Source organism: Scyliorhinus torazame, chromosome 1 (assembly GCF_047496885.1).
Source record: "Scyliorhinus torazame isolate Kashiwa2021f chromosome 1, sScyTor2.1, whole genome shotgun sequence".
In the NCBI taxonomy this organism is placed as follows: Eukaryota; Metazoa; Chordata; class Chondrichthyes; order Carcharhiniformes; family Scyliorhinidae; genus Scyliorhinus; species Scyliorhinus torazame.
In genome coordinates, this window is record NC_092707.1 from 24,964,699 (window position 1) to 24,990,127 (window position 25,429).

A 25,429-nucleotide genomic window follows, 5' to 3' on the forward strand; every position below is an offset into this window, starting at 1 on the left:
ATCCCTCTAGCAATGAAGGACAAAATTCCATTTGCCTTCTTAATCACCTGTTGCACCTGAAAACCAACTTTTTGCGACTCATGCACTAGCACACCCAGGTCTCTCTGCACAGCAGCATGTTTTAATATTTTATCATTTAAATAATAATCCCTTTTGCTGTTATTCCTACCAAAATGGATAACCTCACATTTGTCAACATTGTTTTCCATCTGCCAGACCCTAGCCCATTCACTTAGCCTATCCAAATCCCTCTGCAGACTTCCCGTATCCTCTGCACTTTTTGCTTTACCGCTTATCTTAGTGTTGTCTGCAAACTTGGACACATTGCCCTTGGTCCCCAACTCCAAATCATCTATGTAAATTGTGAACAGTTGTGGGCCCAACACTGATCCCTGAGGGACACTACTAGCTACTGATTGCCAACCAGAGAAACACCCATTAATCCCCACTCTTTGCTTTCTATTAATTAACCAATCCTCTATCCATGCTACTACTTTCCCCTTAATGCCATGCATCTTTATCTTATGCAACAACCTTTTGTGTGGCACCTTGTCAAAGGCTTTCTGGAAATCCAGATATACCACATCCATTGGCTTCCCATTATCTACCGCACTGTTAATGTCCTCAAAAAATTCCACTAAATTAGTTAGGCATGACCTGCCCTTTATGAACCCATGCTGTGTCTGCCCAATGGGACAATTTCCATCCAGATGCATCGCTATTTCTTCCTTGATGATAGATTCCAGCATCTTCCCTACTACCGAAGTTAAGCTCACTGGCCTATAATTACCCGCTTTCTGCCTACCTCCTTCTTTAAACAGTGGTGTCACGTTTGCTAATTTCCAATCCGCCGGGACCACCCCAGAGTCTACTGAATTTTGGTAAATTATCACTAGTGCATTTGCAATTTCCCTAGCCATCTCTTTTAGCACTCTGGGATGCATTCCATCAGATCCAGGAGACTTGTCTACCTTTAGCCCCATTAGCTTGCCCCTCACTACCTCCTTGGTGATAACAATCCTCTCAAGGTCCTCACCTGTCAAAGCCTCATTTCCATCAGTCACTGGCATGTTATTTGTGTCTTCCACTGTGAAGACCGACCCAAAACACCTGTTCAGTTCCTCAGCCATTTCCTCATCTCCCATTATTAAATCTCCCCTCTCATCCTCTAAAGGACCAATATTTACCTTAGCCACTCTTTTTTGTTTTATATATTTGTAGAAACTTTTACTATCTGTTTTTATATTCTGACCAAGTTTACTCTCATAATCTATCTTACTCTTCTTTATAGCTTTTTTAGTAGCTTTCTGTTGCCCCCTAAAGATTTCCCAGTCCTCTAGTCTCCCACTGATCTTTGCTACTTTGTATGTTTTTTCCTTCAATTTGATACTCTCCCTTATTTCCTTAGATATCCACGGCCGATTTTCCCTCTTTTTACCGTCCTTCCTTTTTGTTGGTATAAACCTTTGCTGAGCACTGTGAAAAATCACTTGGAAGGTTCTCCACTGTTCCTCAACTGTTTCACTATAAAGTCTTTGCTCCCAGTCTACCTTACCTAGTTCTTCTCTCATCCCATTGTAATCTCCTTTGTTTAAGCACAAAACACTAGTGCTTGATTTTACCTTCTCACCCTCCATCTGTATTTTAAATTCCACCATATTGTGATCGCTCCTTCCGAGAGGATCCCTAACTATGAGATCCTGAATCAATCCTGTCTCATTACACAGGACCAGATCTAGGACCGCTTGTTCCCTCGTAGGTTCCATTACATACTGTTCGAGGAAACTATCGCGGATACATTCTATAAACTCCTCCTCAAGGCTGCCTTGACCGACCTGATTAAACCAATCAACATGTAGATTAAAATCCCCCATGATAACTGCTGTACCATTTCTACATGCATCTGTTATTTCTTTGTTTATTGCCTACCCCACCATAATGTTACTATTTGGTGGCCTATAGATTACTCCTATCAGTGACTTTTTCGCCTTACTATTCCTGATTTCCATCCAAATGGATTCAACCTTATCCTCCATAGCACCGATGTCATCCCTTACTGTTGCCCGGATGTCATCCTTACATAACAGAGCTACACCACCTCCCTTACCATCCACTCTGTCCTTCCGAAAAGTTTGATACCCTCGGATATTTAACTCCCAGTCGTGACCATCCTTTAACCATGTTTCAGTAATGGCCACTAAATCATAGTCATCCACGATGATTTGCGCCATCAACTCATTTACCTTATTCCGAATACTACGAGCATTCAGGTAAAGTACACTTATGTTGTCTTTTTAACCTCTGTTCTGAATCTTAACACCTCGATCAGTAACCTCTCCTCAGTTATATTTCCTCTTAACCTTTCTCCTAATTTTCCTTGTCGTTGAACCCATATCTTCATGTAACAACCTGCCGCGTCGCTTACCATTAATGTTTTCACTTCCCGTTTTTTTTTTAGTATTCCTGGTCCTATTCACTGAGCTCCCCTCAGTCACTGTACCTTGTACAGTTTTTTGATTTTTGACGATGGCTTCTCTGCCTTACACTTTCCCCCTTACTGCCTTTTATTTCTGTCCCTGTTTTACTACCTTCCAACGTCCTGCATCGGTTCCCATCCCCCTGCCACATTAGTTTAAACTCTCCCCAACACGACTAGATCGTGGCACTGGTAGCAATCCTGAGATTACTACCTTTGAGGTCCTACTTTTTAGTTTAACTCCTAGCTCCCTAAATTCAGCTTGTAGGACCTCGTCCCGTTTTTTACCTATATCGTTGGTGCCTATGTGTACCACGACAGCTGGCTGTTCACCCTCCCCCCCCCCCCCCCCCCCAGAATGTCCTGCAGCCGCTCCGAGACATCCTTGACCCTTGCACCAGGGAGGCAACATACCATCCTGGAGTCTCGATTGCGTCCGCAGAACCGCCTGTCTATTCCCCTTACAATTGAGTCCCCTATCACTATAGTCCTGCCATTCTTCTTCCTGCCCAGCTGCGCAGCAGAGCCAGCCACAGTGCCATGAACCTGGCTGCTGCTGCCTTCCCCTGGTGAGCCATCTCCCTCAACAGTATCCAAAACGGTATATCTGTTTTGCAGGGAGATGACCGCAGAGGACACCTGCACTGCCTTCCTACTCTTGCTCTGTCTTTTGGTCACCCATTTTCTATCTCCCTCTGTACCTTTCACCTGGGGTGTGACCAACTCGCTAAACGTGCTATCCACGATGTCCTCAGCATCGCGGATGCTCCAAAGTGAGTCCATCCGCAGCTCCAGAGCCGTCAAGCGGTCTAACAGGAGCTGCAACTGGATACACTTCTTGCACGTGAAGGAGCCAGGGACAGTGGACGTGTCCCTGAGCGCCCACATCGCACACAAGGAGCATGACACGGGTCTGAGATCTCCTGCCATGTCTTAAACCTTCGGTTAACTTCAACAACTACAATTTCAACAAAAAAACAACAAAGAAAAAATAAATAAATATACCAATGAAAAGAAAAAGAAAACAGAAAAACTACTTACCAGTCATTTACCAGGGATAAACAGCACCTCCTCCCCACCCAGCTTTGAATTCCCACCTAGATTCAAATTCCCAAACTCACTCTTAGCTGTGTCTCACTCCTGGCTCTGTCTCCTCTGGCTCACTGGGAGAACTCACTGGGAGTGAGTTTACAAGTTGCTCTTTTTAAACTGTCCTGAATTGACTCCCCTCCCCCACCTGCTTTTAGATCAAGGTAGATTTAAGTGACTGACACTTAACTGCCAACCAGTTATATGAGTGGGTGGGGCAGCCCTTGTTATCCTACACTGCACAATACTAGCTTAATTTAAATTAATTTAAACTCCTGAAATTTAAAAGGAGCTGCCTTACTGATTTAATTCAATTCCCATCTAGATTCAAATTCCCAAACTCACTCTTAGCTGTGTCTCACTCCTGGCGCTGTCTTCTCTGGCTCACTGGGAGAACTCACTGGGAGTGAGTTTACAAGTTGCTCTTTTTAAACTGTCCTGAATTGACTCCCCTCCCCCACCTGCTTTTAGATCAAGGTAGATTTAAGTGACTGACACTTAACTGCCAACCAGTTATATGAGTGGGTGGGGCAGCCCTTGTTAACCCACACTGCACAATACTAGCTTAATTTAAATTAATTTAAACTCCTGAAATTTAAAAGGAGCTGCCTTACTGATTTAATTCAATTCCCACCTAGATTCAAATTCCCAAACTCACTCTTAGCTGTGTCTCACTCCTGGCTCTGTCTTCTCTGGCTCACTGGGAGAACTCACCCTATATGCGGACGACCTACTATTGTATGTTTCGGACCCACTGGAGACCATGGAGAGGATCATAACCCTGTCGAGAGCTCAGATACCGGACGTAGTGGCGTCCATGGACATGGAGAAGGCATTCAACCGGGTGGACTGACAGTGCCTGTTTGAGGTCCTGGGAAGATTTGGGTTTGGGCCGAAGTTTGTGGCCTGTTAAATGTAGCACCAAGGGCTAGTGTGTGGACCAATGACATGGGTTCACGGAACTTTGAACTACACAGGGGAAAAAGGCAGGGGTGCCCGCTGTCGCCACTGCTGTCTGCGCTGGCTATAGTGCCTCTGGCAATGGCTCTTAGGGAGTCGGCAGAGTGACGAGGGATTACGAGCGGACGAAGGGAACAGCTTTCCTATATGTGGACGACCTACTATTGTATGTTTCGGACCCACTGGAGACCATGGAGAGGATCATGAGCCTGTTGGGGATGTTTGAGGCGTTCTCGTGATATAAGTTAAATGTAGGGAAAAGCGAAGTGTTCCCGGCGAATGAGTCGGGTCGGTGAGCCAATCAAGGGGGGATGCCATTTACGGTGGCCAGAGACAGGTTTAGATACCTGGGGATTCAGGGAGCGAGGGAATGGGCGATGCTACACAAATGGAATTTAGCAAAACTGGTGGAGGAGGCTAGAGAGGATCTCAGGAGGTGGGATGTTCTGCATTTGACTTTGGCAGGAACGGTCCTAGTGGTAAAGGTGAACATTCTGCCGAGGTTCCGGTTCATTTTCCAGACACTCCTAATCTTTATACCGAAAGCCTTCTTTTGAAAACTAGCCATGATAGGGGCTGGTTTAGCACAGTGGGCTAAACAGCTGGCTTGTAATGCAGAACAAGGCAGCAGCGCAGGTTCAATTCCCGTACCAGCCTCCCCGAACAGGTGCCGGAATGTGGCGACTAGGGGCTTTTCACAGTAACTTAATTAAAGCCTACTTGTGACAATAAGTGACTATTATTATTATTATTTCGGACTTTGTATGGACAGGACAGGTGCCAAGGGTTCAGAGGCCCCTATTACAGAGGCAGAGGCAGCAGGGAGGGTTGGCGTTGCCCAACCTGCTTCATTACTATTGGGTGGCGAACGTGGAGAAGGTGAGGCAATGGTGGGAATGAGAGGGGGCAGAATAGGTTAGTATGGAGCAGGAATCCTGTAAGGGGTCCAGCTTGAGGGCTATGGTGACGGTGGCATTGCCAATGGCACCGAGCAGATACTCGGAGAGCCCTGTAGTGCAGTCCACGGTGAAACTCTCGAACCAGCTGACTAAGCACTTTAGAATAAAGGGGATGTCGGTATTAACGTCATTGAGTGAAAACCATGGGGGGGATAGACGGCATGTATAGGAAGTGGAGAGAATTGGCGCTGGTTAAGGTGAGGGACCTGTATCTGGAGGTATAGATGAATTGAAGGAGAGGGTAGAGTTTAGGAACCTGCAAGTAAGGGACTTCACATGGAAGGTTTGGAAAGAGTTCCCCAGGTTGCCAAGGTACACTCTGCTGGAGCGACTGCTGCTTCCGGCTGTAGAAGGGGAGGGCAGGATCGGAGACATATACAGGTGGGTGGCAGAGCAGGGAGGCGAGCAGGTGGTGAAGCTTAAGGAGAAGTGGAAGGGGGAGCTGGGAGGGGAGATAAACTGGGGTGTATGGAGTGATACGCTGCAAAGTGTAAATGCAACCTCCTTGAGTGCAACGATGAGCCTGATATAGTTCAAGGTCGTACACAGGGTACATATGACACGGGCAAGAATGAGTGGGTTCTTTCAGGGGGTGGCAGACGCATGTGAAAAGTGGACGGGGACCAGCGAATCGCACACAAATGGTCTGGGGCTTTGAAAAGTTGGAGAGATTCTGGGTGGGAGTGTTCGCGGCGCTAGCAAAGATAGTGGGGAAGGTTGAGCCGGACCCTTTAGTGCCGATATTTGGGATATCGGAGAAGCCGGAGCTGATGGAGGGGAGGAAGGCCGATATTGTGGCCTTTACCTCCCTGATTGCCGGGCGACAAACGTTTTTGGAATGTCGGTCAGCAACGCCACCGGGGGTAGCGGCCCGGCGGGGTGATGCATACAACGTTCTTCGTCTGGAAAAGATCAAATACGGATTAAGGGGTCCAGCGGAGGGTTTTGAGGCGAGGTGGGGAACATTCATGGCCATGTTTGAGGAGTTGTTCGTCGCGGGGGGGTGAGGGAGGGGGCAAAAAAGGGGGAAAATATGTGCAAACTGTATAGTTGTGTGTTGGGAAATTTGTTTCCTGAACTGTGTGTGTGTTGTAACTTTTTATATACATTTGGAATTAAATACAATTTAAAAAAAAGATAGTTTGGGTCATGTCGAGATCAAAAAGGAGGTATTGCGCGTCTTGAAAAACATTAGAGTAGAAAGTCCCCAGGGCCTGATGGGATATACCCCAGAATACTGCGGGAAAGAAATCTTTGCATCCTCATTGGCTACAGGGGAGGTCCCAGAGGACTGGAGAATAGCCAATGTTGTTCCTTTGTTTAAGAAGGCTGGCAAGGATAATCCAGGTAATTACAGGCTGGTGAGCCTTACGTCAGTGGTAGGGAAATTATTGGAGAGGATTCTTCTGAGACAGGATTTACTCCCACTTGGAAATAAGTGGACGTATTAATGAGAGGCAACATGGTTTTGTGAAGGAGAGGTCGTGTCTCACTAACTTGATCGAGTTTTTCGAGGGAGTGACGAGGATAATTGATGAGGGTAGGGCAGTAGATGTTGTTTACATGGACTTCAGGAAGGCCTTTGACAAGGTCCCTCATGGCAGACTGCTACAGAAGGTGAAGTCACATGGGATCAGAGGTGAGCTGGCAAGATGGATACAGAACTGGCTACGTCATAGAGGGTAGCAGTGGAAGGGTGCTTTTCTGAATGGAGGGCTATGACTAGTGGTGTTCCACAGGGATCAGTGCTGGGACCTTTGCTGTTTGTAGTATATATAAATGATTTGGAGGAAAATGTAACTGGTTTGATCAGTAAGTTTGTAGACGACACAAAGGTTGGTGGAATTGCAGATAGCAATGAGGACTGTCAGAGGATACAGCAGGATTTAGATCAGTTGGAGACTTGGACAGAGAGATGGCAGGTGGAGTTTAATCCAGACAAATGTGAGGTAATGTATTTTGGAAGGTCTAATACAGATGGGAAATATACAGTGAATGGTAGAAGCCTTAAGAGTATTGATAAGCAGAAGGATCTGGGTGTACAGGTCCATGGGTCACTGAAAGTGGCAACGCAGATGGAGAAGGGAGTCAAGAAGACATGCAGCATGCTTGCCTTCATTGGCCGGGACATTTAAAAATTGGCAAGTCATGTTGCAGCTTTATAGAACCTTAGTTGGGTCGCACTTGGAATGTGCTGTTCAATTCTAGTCGCCACACATCAGAAGGATGTGGAGGCTTTAGAGCGGGTACAGAAAACATTGACCAGGATGCTGCCTGGTATGGAGGGCATTACTATGAGGAGAGGTTGGAGAAACTTGGTTTGTCCTCACTGGAATGACAGAGGATGAGGAGCGACCTGATAAAAGTCTACAAGATTATGAGGGACATGGACAGAGTGGATAGTCAGCTTTTTCTCAAGGTGGACGAGTCAATCACTTGGGGGCATAGGCTTAAGGTGCGAGGGGCAAGGTTCAAAGGAGATGCACGAGGCAAGTCTTTTACACAAAGGGTGGTGGGAGCCTGGAACTGGCTGTCGGGAAGGTGGTGGAAGCAGATACGATGGTGACGTTGAAGGGGCAGCTTGACAAATACATGAATAGGATGGGAATAGAGGGATATGGTCCCCGGAAGGGTAGGGGTTTTAGTTCAGACGGGCAGCATTGTCAGTGCAGGCTTGGAGGGCCGATGGGCTTGTTTCTGTGCTGTACTTTTCTTTGTTCTGCTTTGTTCTTTGTAGAGGAGCCTCTAGGGCTGAGGCAGGTCATGAAAAGCAGAAGGGGGATGATGTCGGGGCCCCGGGGCCGGACGTTTACCCGGCGGAATTTTATAAGGAGTTTGCAGCGGAACTGGCACCACACCTACTGGGGGCATTTAGCGTGGCGCTGGAGAAGGTGGAGCTGCCAACACAGGCGACAATTACGGTAATTCCAAAGAAAGGGAAGGACCCGTTAGAATGTTGTACAGGCCCATATAGCTGTTAAATAAGGACATGAAAGTGCTGGCTAAGTTAGTGGAGGGGAGGATAGAAGGGTGTGTTCCGGGGTGATCGTAGAGGATCAAACGGGCTTCGTGAAGGGCAGGCAACTCTCGAGTAATGTAAGGCGCCTACTGAGTGTGAGGACGAGCACCCGTAGTGAGGACGAGCACCCGAGGTAGTGGTGTCCATGGACGTGGAGAAGGCATTTGACTGGGTGGAGTGACGGTTCTTGTTCGAGGTCCTGGGAAAGTTTGGGTTTGGGCCAAAGTTTGTGACATGGGTGCGTCTGCTGTAAGTGGTGCCATTGGCGAGTGTACGGACCAATGAGATGAGCTCACGGAGTTTCGGGTTGCATAGGGGAACGAGGCCGGGATGTCCGCTGTTGCCGCTGCTGTTTGCACTTGCAATAGAGCCCTTGGTGATCGCCCTTAGTGGGTGAGCAGAGTGGCAGGGGATTCGGAGGGGGAGTAGGGAGCACTGGGTCTCACTGTATGCGGATGACCTGGTATTATATGTGTCGGACCCATTGGAGAGAATGGGGAGAATTACGAGCCTATTAGAGAGGTTTGGGGCTTTCTCGGGTTATAAGATGAACGTGGAGAAAAGTGAGGTGTTCCTGGTGAATGAGTCGGATTGGGGAGCTAATTTAAGGGGGTTGCCATTCAGGGTAGCCAGGGATAGGTTAGGTATCTGGGGATCCAGGTGACGGGGGACATTGCCTAAGTGGAACTGAGCAAAGTTGGTGGAGGAGATAAAGGAAGACTTTAGGAGGTGGGATACACTGCACCTGACACTGGCGGGGAGGGTCCAAGTGGTGAAAATGAATATCCTGCCAAGGTTCCTATTTATATTCCAGACACACCCGATTTTCATTCCAAAGGCCTTTATTTCAGAAATTGGATACGGTCTTTTCGGAGTTTGTGTGGGCGGGAAAGGTGCCAAGGATGAAGAGAGCCCTGCTGCGGGGTTGGCATTACCAAACCTGCAGCACGAATATTGGGCGGCGAATGCAGAGAAGCTGAGGTGGTGGTGGGAAGGAGAGGGGTTAGAATGGGTTAGGATGGAGGAGCTGAGGGAGAGGGTCGAGCTCCCGAAGGGAAGTGAATTCAGGTATTTACAAGTAAGGGACTTGCACAAAAGGTGTGGAAAGGGTTTCCCAGGCTGCCAAAATATGCCCTTTTGGAACGGTTGCTGCTTCCGGACATGAAAGGGGAAGGTAGGATTGGAGACATAGATGAGAGCACGGCGTATGCAAGGAGCGAGAATCAAAGGGAAATGGGAGGAGGAGTTGGGAGAGGAGCTAGGTTGGGGAATGTGGAGTGATGCACTGCATAGGGTGACTTTGACCTCCTCGTGTGCGAGGATGAGTTTGATACAATTTAAGGTGGTGCATAGGGTGCACATGACTCGGGCGAGTGGGTTCTTCCAGGGGGTGGCAGGCGAATGTAAGGGGCGTGGGCGAGGACCAGCGGGTGGCTGCGGGTGTTAGAAGTACGAGAGATACAGGGCGGGAGTTTTCAGGACGGTAGCAAAGATTGTGGGGTTGTAGTCGGGCCGGACCTTATGGTGAGGATTTTTGGGTTATTGGAAAAGCTGGAGCTGATGGAGGGGGAAAGGCCTACGCCGCAGCCTTCGCTTCTCTGCATGCCCAGTGAAGAATTTTGATGGAATGGCGGTCGACTACGCCGTCCGGGATGGTTGCCTGGCTAGGGGATCTGTTCAACTTCCTCCAGTTGGAGAAAATTACATTTGAATTGAGGGATTCAGCGGAGGGCTTTCAGGCACCGGGGGGGGGGGGGGGGGGGGTAAGAGCGTCGTTTAGGAGTCTGGTAACAGGGGAAAAACTTGTACAGACTGTAAAACTGTGAGTTGGGGAGTGTGTTCCCCGGATTATTTCCATTTTTGTATTTTTTGAATAAGTTTGGAATAAAATACACTTTTTTAAAAAACTCTATTTCTCTCCACACAGATGCTGCCAGACCTGTTCAACTTTTGTCCAGCGTTTTCTGTTTTTATTTCATTTACAATCTTGATTATTAGCAGCACTGGCGCAACGGGCCGAGGGGCTGGTTTAGCACACTGTGCTAAGCCGCTGGCTTTTAAAGCAGACCAAGGCAGGCCAGCAGCATGGTTCAATTCCCGTACCAGCCTCCCCGAACAGGCGCCGGAATGTGGCGACTAGAGGCTTTTCACAGTAACTTCATTGAAGCCTACTTGTGACAATAAGCGACTTTCATTTCATTCATTTCTGTGTTGTATAATTGTATGAAAACTCTTGGCTTTCCACTGTGGTTTCTTAAGTAAACAGAAAGAAGTCTTACAACACCAGGTTAAAGTCCAACAGGTTAATTTGGAATCACTAGGTTTAGGAGCACAGCTCCTTCATCAGGTGAGTCCTGATGAAGGAGCTACACTCCGAAAGCTCGTGATCCCAAATAAACCTGTTGGACTTTAACCTGGTGTTGTAAGACGTCGGACTGTGCCCACCCCAGTCCAACGGTGGCATCTCCACACCATAAGGGAACAGAAGCAGAGATTTCTCCCCTTCTGGAGAGTAAAGCTGGGGCACGTTCCAAGATGTTTAGCTCAGGTGTAAATCCATGCGGGCGTTCACAGTGAGGCTCACCACAAAGATTGGTGGAAAGGGAAGGGATGAAAAATCTACCTTCTTAATTGCATGACTCAAATGTCAAACATGTTTGACAGAAACTAAATGAGGAGGACAAGTGACCATTGACCAGGCTTTAGGCAGCAGCTGTGCATCAAACATTTGGACACTGATTCACTCAGCACATGGTTTTGAAAGAAGAATACACAAAAAAACAATGGCCCGTTCAGGTTTACAAATACCTACCGCAAATAGACCCGGTGGCCACGATGAATCCAGCCCAGGCATAGCCTTTCTTGTAAAAGGCATCAGCGAGGGCTGAGTTTGGGTCCAAACTGTGCCAGGGAACCATTAGAGTGAGGGCTGCAGAAACCAAGATGTACGCCAAAGTAGCCAGGCTCAAGGAAATTGCCATCGCTATGGGGATAGCCTTCTGAGGGTTCCGAGCCTCTTCGCAAGACGTGGCGATGACATCAAATCCGACAAATGCATAAAAACAGGTCGCTGCGCCAGCCATGATCCCCGAAAACCCAAAGGGGGCAAAGCCACCCTCCTTGGCGCTGAAGTTCTTGGGATCAGCCAGGATAAATCCAAAGATCAGGATGAAGACAATCACTCCCATACTGATGGCTGCAAACACGTGATTCAGCCAGGAGGCCACTCTGGCCCCGCACATGACGAAGATTGAGGCCACAAGTAACAGGGCAGCGGCCAGCAAGTCGGGGCTGGAGGCAAGTAAGGGGATGTTCCATTTGGCAATGTGCGTCTCGGTGAAGTTCTGAATCTTGTGGTCGAAAATAGAATCCAGGTAACTGCTCCAAGCTCTGGCCACAGCCGCTCCGCCGATCACGTACTCCAGAATGACATTCCAGCCGATCAGAAAGGCCCAGATTTCGCCCATGGAGATGTAGGTGAACACGTAGGCGGAGCCAGTCTTCGGCACGCGGGAGCTAAACTCGGTGTAGCACAGGGCAGCCAGCAGAGAAGCAAAGCCTGCACAGATGAAAGAAATGATGATAGCCGGACCGGCAACATTCCTGGCGACCGTGCCCGTGAGGACGTAAAGGCCGGAGCCAACCATGGCGCCAAAGCCAAGCAGGGTCAGATCCAGGGTAGACAGGCACCTATTCAGGGTGGTTTCCATCATATCTGCCTCCAGGGTCTTCACCCTGTTCAACTTCTGGCAGAATCGAACCAGGGAGTTGCAGCCGGGCAACCTGCTCACCATTATTGCTCCCTTATTGTGTCCAAAATATTCCACGTTAAAAGTTAGGACTCGTCAACAGAGGAGCTGGAGGCTGCGTTTATCTGTATCTTGCTTCTCCGATGCAGCAGGGAACATCTCATTTCTGAAAGCGGGCAGTTCGGCGATCACCATAGATCTGTGAAGGAAAGGAAACAAAGCGGTTAATGGCTGATAATTACCTTTTTGAAGCCTGGTAGAGGCTTTGAAATAATTCCACTCGCTGTGATTCTCTGAAGGCGGCTGAACTTAAGGGCCACTCTCAAGAGTAATGGTGACAGCATGTGGCGATCTGAGTATGGCACTTTGCACAGTGACCTCCTAATTTTGAAACGTACCGTCCTCCGAGGTGCCAAGTGGAGGAGGTCTCTGTGCAACTTGTTAATCTCATAAGTGCCCCTTTAGAAAAAACTGAATGATAATGTCCAACATTGGGTGAGATCCTGTGATTGGGCAGCACTTGCTAAAGAAGCCTGATTGCACTAAGAATTACACTGAGACCCAATGTATGATTATCAATTGGGCTTGAAAATGAAATGAAAATGGAAATCACTTATTGTCACAAGTAGGCTTCAAATGAAGTTACTGTGAAAAGCCCCTAGTCGCCACATTCCAGCGCCTGTTCGGGGAGGCAGTCCGGCTATCTTATGCATGCTGGAAGCTACATATACTCGCACACAGGGTCCAGCCCTTTGCAACCCGAAAGAATATGTCCACACATTTTGTCTTTTTCAACTAAACAACAGCTTGGGGAGCAGCCATTCTCTGGTTCATTCCCAAAGACACTGCCTTGACCATAAGAGTTGATCTGCCTGGTTTGAATCTAAACAAAAGCCTGGCAGTTAACTGTTCCCTAGTGCCATCTCCATGGGTAGGTCTCTACCAATCAGAAGCTATGTGCCAACCAATCATCACCTGGTTTTCATGCAGTGTGAATTATTATTCCTTTTGAGATTTGATGTTCTTGCAAATCTGGCCTGATGAATGCAAGATTGAATGTTTCGACAGCATGTCTCTTTATCCAACAATGAATTCATAAAATCCCTACAGTGCAGAAGGAGGCTATTCGGCCCATCGAGCCTGCACCGACCCTCTGAAAGAGAACCATACTTAGGCCCACTCCCCCGCCCTATCCCCGTAACCCCACACATTGATCATGGCCAATCCACCTAACCTGCACATCTTTGGACTGCTGCACCAACTCTTTGGGAGTGTATGTATAAGAATAATAATTGGGAGAAATCATTAATTTTGACATAAAGCACGGTACAGTCTATATCACTGTTATTACATGCTTCTTGGATAGTTTCCAATGAACCAGTAATAGTTCTTCACAGGCCACCACCTTCTTTTCCCCTCCACAAACTTTGTGCTCTTACAATTAACCCTGTCCCTAGGCAACATCTCAGACTGATTGCAACATTAATGTCCTGCTTATAGAGATTGAATGGTTATAGCACAAAAGGAGGCCATACAGCCCATCAGGTCTGTGCCCTGCTATTTGTTTCTCTTCCAAATTACCCACTTTCCTTTGGAAAGCCATGATTGAATCCGTTTCCACCACACTCTCAGGCAAGGTATTCCACATTCCAACCTCTGGCTGCACAAAAAGCTTTTCCTCACATTCGGTTCTTTGAAACTTCGCCTCGGCCTTTGCTTCTTGAAAGAGAACAACTCAGCTTCTCCATTCAATGGACCTGAAGTTCCACACCCTGGAACGATTCATGTCAATTTTTTTCGGCGCCCAGACTAAAGCCTTTTCTCCTCATGGAGGCCGAACCAGTGTTTTTCCCGAGGTTCATCCTAACAGCCTTCCCTTTGTTTTCTCCCACCTCAAAATGAACCTGCAACCCCATACCATATTTGGCACAAAGGTGACCCACGTTGCCCGGTGTCCCGCCAGCCACCCGATGCCTCACTTCACAGCCTCCACGCTTTCTGAGCACGTCCTCTCCCGCAAGATTCAGAGTCCCGCAGGTTACCTGCAAACTCTTTCCAGCTGGATGCTTTTCATGGTTCAGCACATTGAGGCGACAAAGCTTGTGTCAATGTTTCACCTACCAACCATGACGCATCCTGTGGGAGATTCGGCACTCTTGATTTGCATCTTTGAACGGAGATGGGGGCAAGGTTTGCTTTAATGTGGAACGGTGTCAGTATCACCACTGCCTCCAGCCACAGCCCACATTACTACTGATTTACAAGCAAAAGAGGATATCTCCAGGAAAAGAACGGCCCTTTAGAAACGATATTTGTTTTTCTCCTTGACTCACCTTTAAAGTTTAAACAGCTAAAACAACTTAACTCTTACTTTCCCTTGCACCGGTTTGAGCGGTATATATATTATAGGTTAGGCTACAGCACTAATTTGGACAGTGTATAAGCTTTTTCTTTATTCATCCACGGGATGTGGGTGTCGTTGGCTGGGCCAGCATTTATTGCCCATCCCTGAGGGCATTTAAGAGTCAACCACATTGCTGTGGGTCTGGAGTCACATGTAGAAGAAAAAGAAACCGCTTACTGTCATAAGTAGGCTTCAAATTAAGTTACTGTGAAAAGCCCCTAGTCGCCACATTCCACGCCTGTTCGGGGAGGCTGGTACGGGAATTGAACCGTGCTTCTGGCTTGCCTTGGTCTGCTTTCAAAGCCTGCGATTTAGCCCTGTGCTAAACCAGCCCCTAATAGTAGGCCGGACCAGGTAGGGACGGCAGATTTCTTTCTCTAATCGACATTAGCGAACCAGATGGGTTTTTACAACAATCGGCAATGGTTTCATGGTCATCATTAGACTTTTAATTCCGTATGATTATTGAATTCAAATTTCACCATCTACAGTGACAGGACTCGAACCCGTTTACGTCGGTGCAAAATTATCAACTAACTCTGCTCCAGCTGGTGCTGGTGATAGCTCAGTCCTTTCACATGCCACTGCTCAGCACCTCTGCCAATGTGTGGTGTTCCCCGCCATACACCTCTCCCACCCCACCCATACCTAAATAAAACAGTACAGAAACCATTCAAATTTAGCTGCTTAAAGTCCAGCCATTGTCTCCCAGGTACTGGCCTGCACTTAGACTGGAGGCGAGTTCCATGTGGAGAGAGGTGGGGTTCGTGCTATTGAGAGGCCAAGAGAAAACTGAAAGAACAGGTTTCCTGAACAGGATATGTTTGTGAGTGCCATGAAGAATCCATAGTCCCCAGCCAATGGTAAGCAGGCAGGTTATAACAGATAATATTGCAGAATTTAACTGCACAACTCCTTTCGGTCTTGAACAACTACAGCCAACCTAAATTTCAGACAGGGAGGAAACAAGGAGAGCTCTCTCTGGAAGAAGGTTTCTTATATTCTTTCCAAGGATGTGGGCCTCGCTGGCCCGGCCAGCATTTATTGCCCCTCCCTAATTGCCCTTGAGAAGGTGGTGGTGAGCTGCCTTCTTGAACCGCTGCGGTCCATGTGGTGTAGGTTCATCCACAGTGCTGTCAGGGAGGGAGATCCCCGATCTTGATCCAGTGACAGTGAAGGAACGGCAATATATTTCCAAGTCAGGGTGGGGGGTGACTTGGAGGGGCACTTGCGGGAGGTGCTGTTTCGATGTGTCTGCTGCCCTTCTCCTTCTGGCTGGTAGGAATTGTGACCGTTTGGATTTTATATTATTTGGGGGGAGGTTTTAGCAATGGCTTCAGCCTTTCCCACTTTGGCGCTGGAGCGCTCGAACGCTTGTTGTTATTTTTGTGCCTGTCCTGTGAAAATTTCAAATGATGCCAGCAACTAACAACAGAGCAACGAACCAGGGTTTGCACAATGCAGTGATCTCTGTATATGAATATACAATTTTCTTTTAAATATAAATTTAGAGTACCCAATTCACTTTTTCCAATTAAGGGGCAATTTAGCGTGTTCAATCCACCTACCTTGCACATCTTTGGGTTGTGGGGGCGAAACCCACGCAAACACGGGGAGAATGCGCAAACTCCACACGGGACAGTGGCCCAGAGCCGTGATCGAACCTGGGACCTCGGCGCCGTGAGATTGCAGTGCTACCACTGCGCCACCATGCTGCCCTGTATATGAATATACATGATCAATGTATGTAAATGTAGTACAGTAATTTCAACACTAGATGTCTCACTATCAGATGGTATAAGAACAACTTTCCCGCTCTTTCTGAGAGAGTGTGGTTCAGGAGAGTGAACAGACGAGACCGATATTCGCTAGAGAGAGAGAAGTTTTAAGTTATTTCATTATTACATTGTATAGTTAGTTATCTTTACAGTATTTTATTTATTTTACTAGTTGAGTATTAAGTACACAGGACTCACAGAATATGATTTATATTACCCATTAAATTAGTTAATCTTTAAAAGAAGACTATTGTTTATTTCATCAACGCAGCTGGTTCAAAGAGTAATATATATATTCTGTAAGTAATAAGACACACACCATTAGAGTGGTGATGAAAAATTGCGGCCGGGCGTCAAACATGTCAGGCAGGATTCTCCGTTCATGAGACTAAGTGTTGAAGTTTGGGCAGGATTAGTGGACTTGCAAGACAGAAAAGCTGCCGCTGCACCTGGACCAATTGAGCGACTGTTAAGGAACTAGCACCACGTGGAACACAATTGATTCCAATGATAAACGTTGTGGGATTCAGCAGGTTCAGGATTGACACTCAGGAGGCTGACAAGCTGCAGCCGCATATACACGCGTCACTCCCCACCCACACCATCCCAGCCAACAAGATGGCAGCGAGGAGAGCGGCCCACAGATTTACGGATGGTGAGCTGGAGACCCTCCTGGACACCGTGGAGGCGAGGTGACTGTACCCCGGCCCAGGAAGGATGCTGCCAGCCGCAGCTGTTGGCCATGCCTGGGCACAGGTGTCAGGGCCCACCAGCAACACCATCCGGACAGGCCTGCAGTGCCGTAAAGAAAACTGCACGAGCTCCTCAAGGTGGCCGGCACTGTGCCCCGGCATCAACACACGTTACCCCATCCCCCCAACCCGGAGGTGACCGCATCCCCACCCTGCACCATATGCCAGCACCCATACCAGCCGGCATGGCCTGGTGCCCTGGACACTGAAGCCAGCAGCTACCCACCCCCTTGGCTGTATGCCGGCTGTATGCAGCTACCCACCCCCTTGGCTGTATGCGTCGGACTGTCCAACACTGTGCGTTTTCTGTTTTGCCCCCCTCCCCCCCAGGAGAAAGCCGCCCATAAGCGCAGGGAGCAATAAAAGACTGGAGGGGGACCGCCAGATCTGTGGCCCCCCCCCCTCACCGTGGCCGAGGAGCAGGCCCAGAACGTGGTCGGAGGGCCCGAGGAAAGGGAGGTCGCCGGGGTGGCGATCGGCCTTGGGCGAGGAAGTGAGACCCCGCTGAGTTGGGGTCACCCGTGACATGTGTAAATCCACTCCCACAACACCACCCTCACCCCCGCAGCAACCTCACCCCCACACCACGCCACCCTGTCACACCCCCCCCCCCCCCCCCATGGCCCACATCTAATCATGCGGCTTATCTCGTGTCTTGCAGGAGCTGGTGGTGAGGGGGCGGGTCCATCTGGTGTCTGCCACCACCAGCCACAGCCCAGCCAGAACCGCAACCCCCCCCCCAATGTACTGAGCAGCAATGATGACACCAACACAGAGAGGATCCATATGCCTGAGACCCAGGACACGTCGCACAGACCAAGAGGGAGGTGGCCAGTCCCATTGGGAGATGGCGCAGTCACTGGCTGATGTGGCACAGACTCAGAAGGCAATGGCACAGTCACAGCATGATCATAGAATCATAGAATTTACAGTGCAGAAGGCCTTATGGCCCATCGAGTCTGCTCCGGCCCTTGGAAAGAGCCCACACCTCCACCAGTAACCCCACCTAACCTTTTTGGACACTAAGCGCAATTTAGCATGGCCAATCCATCTAACCTGTACATCTTTGGACTGTGGGAGGAAACCGGAGCACCAGGAGGAAACCCACGTAGACACGGGGAGAACGTATCGACTCCGCACAGACAGTGACCCAAGCCGGGAATCGAACCTGGGACCCTGGAGCTCTGAAGCAACTGTGCTAACCACTGTGCTACCGTGCTGCACTGTGATGTGGCGCATCCCAGATGGAGGTGGTCCACTCCCTGTGCCCCATGGCCGCGAGCATGCAGACCCTGGCCAAGATGAGAGTGGGCGTCCAGGACTGGCAGTGCCAGGTGGCAGGGAGGACTCAGGGATAGTTCCAATTGCACCTCCGTCCCATGGGGTAGCCAAGGGGTCACCAGGATCCCCGAGGGAGGATCAGGTGATGGGGCCTGTGCTGGTGACTCCCGCTTGCAACCCCCTCCATGATTCCAACCTGCCTCATTCGGGGATGAGCGCCCTGGGTTGGCATTAACAGCGAGTCTGGTTCATGGGATGGAGGATGATGACAACTCGCTCTGCAATGAGCTCTGGTGCTCTGCATCGTCTGACAACGTTAGACTCCTGCTCACGGTAGCACTTTCCACTGTTCACCTGATTGATCCCTGCATGCGAGCTGGCCATTCCACCACACGGTCCCATCGAATTCCTGGGGTGGCGGAGGTGGGGGCGGTGGGGGGATGGGCGTGGGACATCAGAGGGGTGAGTGCTGGCTGAACCACAGTCCTTGGGCCAAGCCCACCAACATCGTCTGCCCATTTCCCACCCCACCAACCCCTGCACCCCCTCTGTGGCCAGCCCTGACCAACCCATCCCTCACACCTGTGGTGATGTGCATCAATGTAAATGCATGTAGGCTAGCCAGACACTAGAGGGAGCACCAGAAACATCACACACACACACTCAGCCAATAGATCAGTTAGATAGGAGACAACCAATGGACATTCACGATACACATGGAAGTGACACGACCACAGGGGGGCATTACACCAACCTATATATAAAGGACACCACACACATAATCTGCCTCTTTCCAGTGGAGACAGTCAGTGAGAACAGACACAGGGTTGATTCAATATTACACCCACCACGTGGATTGCAGCAACTGGTTAGTCAGTCTAGGTAGCTATAGTAGGATTAGCAGTAGTGTCGAACCCGAGTAATAGAAGTGTAAATAGTTTAATAAACGTGTTGAAGTTATCTCCACGTCTGAACCTTCCTTTGTCAAGTGCACCACAAGGAAGCCGCTTATGTTACACCTACAACATAACAAATCAACACCCATCTGACAGAGCACCGAGACAGATTGCAACATTGTGCACAGGTGTTCAATGTGAACAAATATATACAAGTTTGTGCCCTGGCGCCTAACGCTATATTGTGCCCTGCACCCATGCCAACCTAACTGGTGTCTACTTTTCTGGCCTTATGGGCCCTAGCGCTACATCCAGGTGGATCCCCAGACAGTACTTGAGGGGTGGAGGAGACCTGCTGTGATTCCCGCCCTGTGACCTTGGTCCTCTTTGGCGGTCCTCTGGGGAGACTGGTCCTAGATGTCCCCAGCTTTTGCTCAGGTGTCTTAGGTGGCATGGTAATGCCCTGTTGTGCCCACTGACCACCAGGTGCGGCAGGGACAGGAAGTGGGGGAGAGTCTGAGGTGCTGCGGAGTTTCGGCACCTCCCCTTCAAGAGTCACCAGCACGGGCCCTATCACCTCTTCCACCCTTGGGGTGACGACGGCCCCCGGGCTACTCCATGGGATGGGGGTGCGAGTGGAGCTAACCCCTGAGGTTCCCTCGCCACCTGGCGTTGCCGTCCTGGAGGCCCGCTCTCGCCTTGACCAATGGAACACCATTGCCGCAGCCGGCAAGGCGGCCATGCAGCTGCGCACACCGCTAACAGCGCACTTTGAACTTAGGGCCACGGAACGTATGGGAGTCCCCCCAAGCTGCCCCTCTAGGTGTCCCTGGCCCCAGCCTACGCATCAGCTATATGGGCGCAGTCCAGCACGACCAGCGCCATCCTGTTGGCTGGAATGAGTGTGTGTGGGGTGTGTAATGTGTATATGCACTACAGCTTGTCAGCCTCTCGAGTGTCAATCACGGACCCAGCGAAACTCATACCGTTTTTCATTGGAATCGATTGCATTCCACAAGGCACCACTGCTAGCCCCTCAACAGTAGCGGGATCGGTCCAGATGTGGCGCCAGTTTTGCTGCCGTGTAAGTCCACGGATTCTACATCGGCGTCAACACTGTGGGCTGGATTCTCCGATTTTGAGGCAATGTCCAGAAGAAGTGTCTAGTTTTACAGACAAACATCTAGTTCGACATAAATGGCCGGAGAATTGCCGGGTCCGTGGCCACGCATGCGTAAGGCAATGACCTGCAGCTGTCGCGCCTGAGCACATGGCCTAGCCCAGCGCGGACCCGGCCGGCCAAATAGTGTCCCCCTGGAGAGCCCCCACCAGTCCCCCCAGCCATCGCCGAAGTCCCTCTTGCGAGCAGCACGGCTCCCGCTCGATTGTGGCGGCGATGGACACAGTCCGCAGCCGCCATGCCGCATTTTGGAAAACTCAGATCACATGCGACCCGTGCGGTTGTGAGCTCGGCCCTTCGGGGGCGGAGCATCGGGGGAGGGCCTCAAAGCGATGCGCTGACGCTGTCACAACGCCGTGCGCTGCGCGCCTCGATGATGCAGATTTGGAGGGGGCGGTGCATCCGGGAAACGGCGCCGGCTCCGATTCGGTCGCAAACGAGGGTTCTTCATCCGATCGCCGAATACAATTCCGCCGTCGGTCAACGGAGAGTCCCGCCGGACTTCCGGTTGCGGCTATGCGGAGCTGGACTTCTGGTTGCGGCTATGCGGAGCTAAGTCGTACATTCGGCGGCTCACGCAAAAACTGACTTTTGGGCTCTTTTCAGGGCCCCAACGGCACTTTTTCGACGTTTCCCGGTGTGGGACGGAGTCTACAACAGCTCCCGGTCAGTATATGGCTTCAACTAGGAGCGGGGCGACAGAAAAGGTGGTGGTGGACCCGAAGAAGGTGTGAGTTGCTGCTGCTATGGGCAAGGAGGAGCTGGAGCGAGTGGGACGGGTCGAGACGGGGGTATGCCGCTGTGGGGAACGGGCCGGGTGTGGGGTGCGGGCCCGTGGCTGGCCGAGGAGGGGTCATGGCTAGTCGGCGGGGGAGGGGGGCGGGTAGCCCCATGATCCGGCTGATAACCTGGAATGTAAGGGGACTGAATGGGCTGGTTTAGCGGGCCCGCGCGTTCGCGCACCTGAAGGGGCTCAAGGCGGATGTGGTCATGCTCCAGGAGACACACCTGAAGGTGGCAGACCAGGTAAGATTGAGGAAAGGGTGGGTAGGTCAGGTGTTTCACTCGGGGCTGGTGCCAAAAATCGAGGGGTGGCGATCTTGGTGGGAAAGAAAGTGTCGTTTGAGGCGTCGAGCATTGTGGCAGATAATGGCGGCAGGTACATAATGATAAGTGGTAAGTTGCAGGGAGAGAGGGTGGTACTGGTCAATGTGTATGCTCCGAACTGGGACGATGCGGGTTTTATGCGGCGTATGTTGGGTCGGATCCCAGACTTGGAAGTGGGGGGCCTGATAATGGGGGGAGACTGTAACACGGTGCTGGACCCGGCACTGGATTGCTCCAGGTCTAGGACGGGTAGGAAGCCGACGGCGGCTAGAGTGCTGAGGGGGCTTCTGGACCAGATGGGAGGGGTGGACCCTTAGAGATTTGCAAGGCTGGGGGCTAGGGAATTTTCATTCTTCTCACATGTCCATAAGGCTTATTCCCGAATCAACTTTTTCACCTTGAGTAGGGCGTTGATAGCAAGAGTAGAGGATACTGAATATTCGGCAATAGCCATTTCGGACCACGCCCCACATTGGGTGGACTTGGAGATGGGGGAGGAGAGGGACCAGCGCCCGCTGTGGCGCTTGGAGGTGGGGCTGTTGGCGGACGAGGAGGTGAGCGAGCGGGTCCGAGGAAGTATAGAGAGGTACTTGGAGACCAACGACAACGGGGAGGTCCGAGTGGGGATGGTATGGGAGGCACTGAAGGCGGTGGTGAGGGGAGAGCTGATCTCCATTAGGGACCACAGGGAGCGGGGGGGAAAGGGAGAGGCTGGTGGGGGAGATGGTGAGGGTGGACAGGAGGTATGCGGAGGAGCCCGAGGAAGGATTGTTGAGGAAGAGGCGTAGCCTCCAGGCCGAATTCGACCTGGTGACCACCAGGAAGGCGGAGGTGCAGTGGAGGAAGGCCCAGGGGGCGATTTACGAGTATGGGGAAAAGGCAAGCCGGATGCTGGCGCATCAGCTTCGGAAGCGGGACGCAGCTAGGGTGATCGGGGGAGTTAAGGACAGCGGGGGGGGGGGGGGGGGAGTGTGGTGCGGAGTGGAGCTGGCATCAATGGGGTCTACGAGGAATTGTACCGATCCGAGCCCCCACGGGAGGAGGGAGGGATGGTCCGCTTTCTGGACCAATTGAGGTTTCCAAAGGTGGAAGAGGGACTGGTGGCGTGATTGGGGGCCCCGACTGGGCTGGAGGAGCTGATCAAAGGAATAGGAAGCATGCAGGCGGGGAAGGCACCTGGGCCGGCGGTTTCCCGGTCGAATTCTATAAAAAATATATGGACCTGTTGGGCCCGCTGTTAGGTAGGACCTTCAATGAGGCAAGGGAGGGGGGGGGGCTTTGCCCCCGACGATGTCCTGGGCACTGATCTCCTTGCTCCTGAAGCAGGACAAGGATCCCTTGCAGTGTGGGTCTTACAGATCGATTTCCTTGCTAAATGTAGATGCCAAGGTGCTGGCGAAGGTCTTAGCCACGAGGATTGAGGATTGTGTGCCGCAGATCATCCATGAAGACCAGACAGGGTTTATGAAGGGGAGGCAGTTGAACGCGAATGTGCGGAGGCTTTTGAACGTTATCATGATGCCGGCGAGGGAGGGGGAGGCGGAGATAGTGGTGGCGATGGATGCTGAGAAAGCCTTCGATAGGGTAGAGTGGGGGTACCTGTGGGAGGTGCTGAAGAGGTTCAGGTTTGGGGAGGGGTTTGTCAGGTGGGTTAGGCTGTTGTGCGAGTGTGGCCACAAAAAGGAGGAGGTCCGAGTACTTTTGGTTGCACCGAGGGATGAGACAGGGGTGTCCCCTATCCCCCCTTCTCTTTGCACTGGCAATTGAACCCCTGGCTATTGCACTGAGAGAGTCAAGGAACTGGAGGGGTTGGTGCGGGGTGGGGAGGAGCATAGGGTGTCGCTATATGCGGACGACCTGCTGCTGTATGTGGCGGACCCGGTGGGAGGAATGTCGGAGGTAATGAGGATTCTTAGGGAATTCGGGGACTTTTTGGGGTACAAGCTCAACATGGGGAAGAGCGACCTGTTCGTAGTTCATCCAGGGGACCAGGAGAGGGGGATTGGCGAGCTCCCACTAAAAAAGGCGGAGAGGAGCTTCAGGTATCTGGGAGTCCAGGTGGCCAGGAGCTGGGGGGCCCTGCATAGGCTTAATTTTACAAGGCTGGTGGAACAAATGGAGGAGGAGTTCAAGAGGTGGGACGCGTTGCCACTGTCCTTGGCGGGTAGGGTGCAGTCAATCAAAATGACGGTGCTCCCAGTGATTTTGTTCCTGTTCCAGTGCCTCCACGTGTTTATCCCGAAGGCTTTTTTCAGGCGGGTTAACAGGAGTATAATGGGGTTTGTGTGGGCGCGCGGGACTCTGAGGGTGGGAAGGGTGTTCCTGGAGTGGAGTAGAGGGGGGACTGGTGCTGCCCAACCTCTGTGGATACTACTGAGCCGCCAATGCGACGATGGTGCGCAAGTGGGTGATGGAGGGGGGGGGGGCCGCATGGAAGAGGCTGGAGACGGCATCTTGTGTGGGTACGTGTCTGGGGGCACTGGCAACGGCGCCGCTGCCGCTCCCTCCAAGGAGGTATACCACGAGCCCGGTGGTGGTGGCTGCCCTCAGAATTTGGGGGCAGTGGAGGTGGCACAGGGGGGAAGTGGGGGCCTCGGCGGGGACCCCATTACGGGGGAACCACCGGTTCGCCCCAGGAAGAACAGGTGGAGGGTTTGCGGGGTGGCACAGGGCAGGGATACGAAGGTTGGGGGACCTGTTTGTAGACGGGTAGTTCGCGAGCTTGGGTGAGCTGGAGGAGAAGTACGGGCTCCCCCCAGGGAACACCTTCAGGTACTTACAGGTAAGGGCGTTTGCCAGACGGCAGGTGGCGGAATTCCCGCGGCTACGGCCACACACAGTACAGGACAGGGTGCTCTCGGGGGGGTGGGTGGAAGTGGGGAAGATCTCGGAAACTTACAGGTGATGCAGGAGTCGGAGGAGGCCTCAGTGGTGGAGGTAAAAGGTAAGTGGGAGGAGGAGTTGGGAGAGGAAATTGAGGAAGGGATGTGGGCAGATGCCCTGGGGTGGGTGAACTGTTCCTCATCGTGCGCGAGGCTCAGCCTCATACAGTTTAAGGTGCTGCACAGGGCACACATGACCGGGACAAGGATGAGTCGGTTTTCTGGGGGTGAGGACAGGTGTGTTAGGTGCTCAGGGAGCCCAGCAAACCACACCCATATGTTCTGGGCATGCCCAGCGCTGGAGGAATTTTGGGGGGGGGGGGGGGGGTTCACTTTATTTTTTTGTTTTTGTTATTTACACTGAAGGGTCTGAGGGGGTGTATATACCTGTTGTGTTAAGTCGGGGTGTTAATTTATTATTTATGTACAGGGGGGGAGGGGGGGTATGGAGGGTTGTTTTTCTGGACTGTGTTTTGTACTTAACCCTGTTAGGTTCCTTTTTCATTTTGTTATTGATATTTTATGAAAACCTTTAATAAAAAAATTTTTTTTTTTAAACAGAGAGTTCCGCCCCGTATCTCAGAAACGGAGAAGCCCACCCATAATGATTGAACTTCGATTCCAAGCTATGCTTCCTTCAAGGTCGCTTCCACCAAGAGTGAGGGATCAGAAATTAGTCCTTTATTACCATGGGCTCGCTTTTCCAATGCGCGGAGCCAGGGTGAATTGCGGGACTGAAACCTCGTGCAAGTCGCCTGACTTGCGGCAGCCAGCACGGAAGCACCTGGGCATGATCCATATAGTGATATTTAAATCAGCTATTACGCAAATTTAAATATCCCGGTTTCGCATTCACCTCGCGCCCCGGGCCAACGGCTGCACCTGCGAAGCCTCAAC

General features: G+C 50.9%; 1 protein-coding gene across 2 annotated transcripts in view; it reads right to left on the reverse strand.

Moving 5' to 3' along the window:
• slc7a4 (solute carrier family 7 member 4) overlaps positions 1-25,429 on the reverse strand; it is a 77,735-nt gene that overhangs the window by 33,142 nt on the left and 19,164 nt on the right. For both annotated transcript variants that reach the window (XM_072475868.1, XM_072475877.1), the window contains one exon: positions 11,316-12,451. In XM_072475868.1, coding sequence (XP_072331969.1) covers positions 11,316-12,297 — 982 coding nt within the window. In that variant the 5' untranslated portion in view covers positions 12,298-12,451. The remainder of the gene's footprint in view (positions 1-11,315; positions 12,452-25,429) is intronic.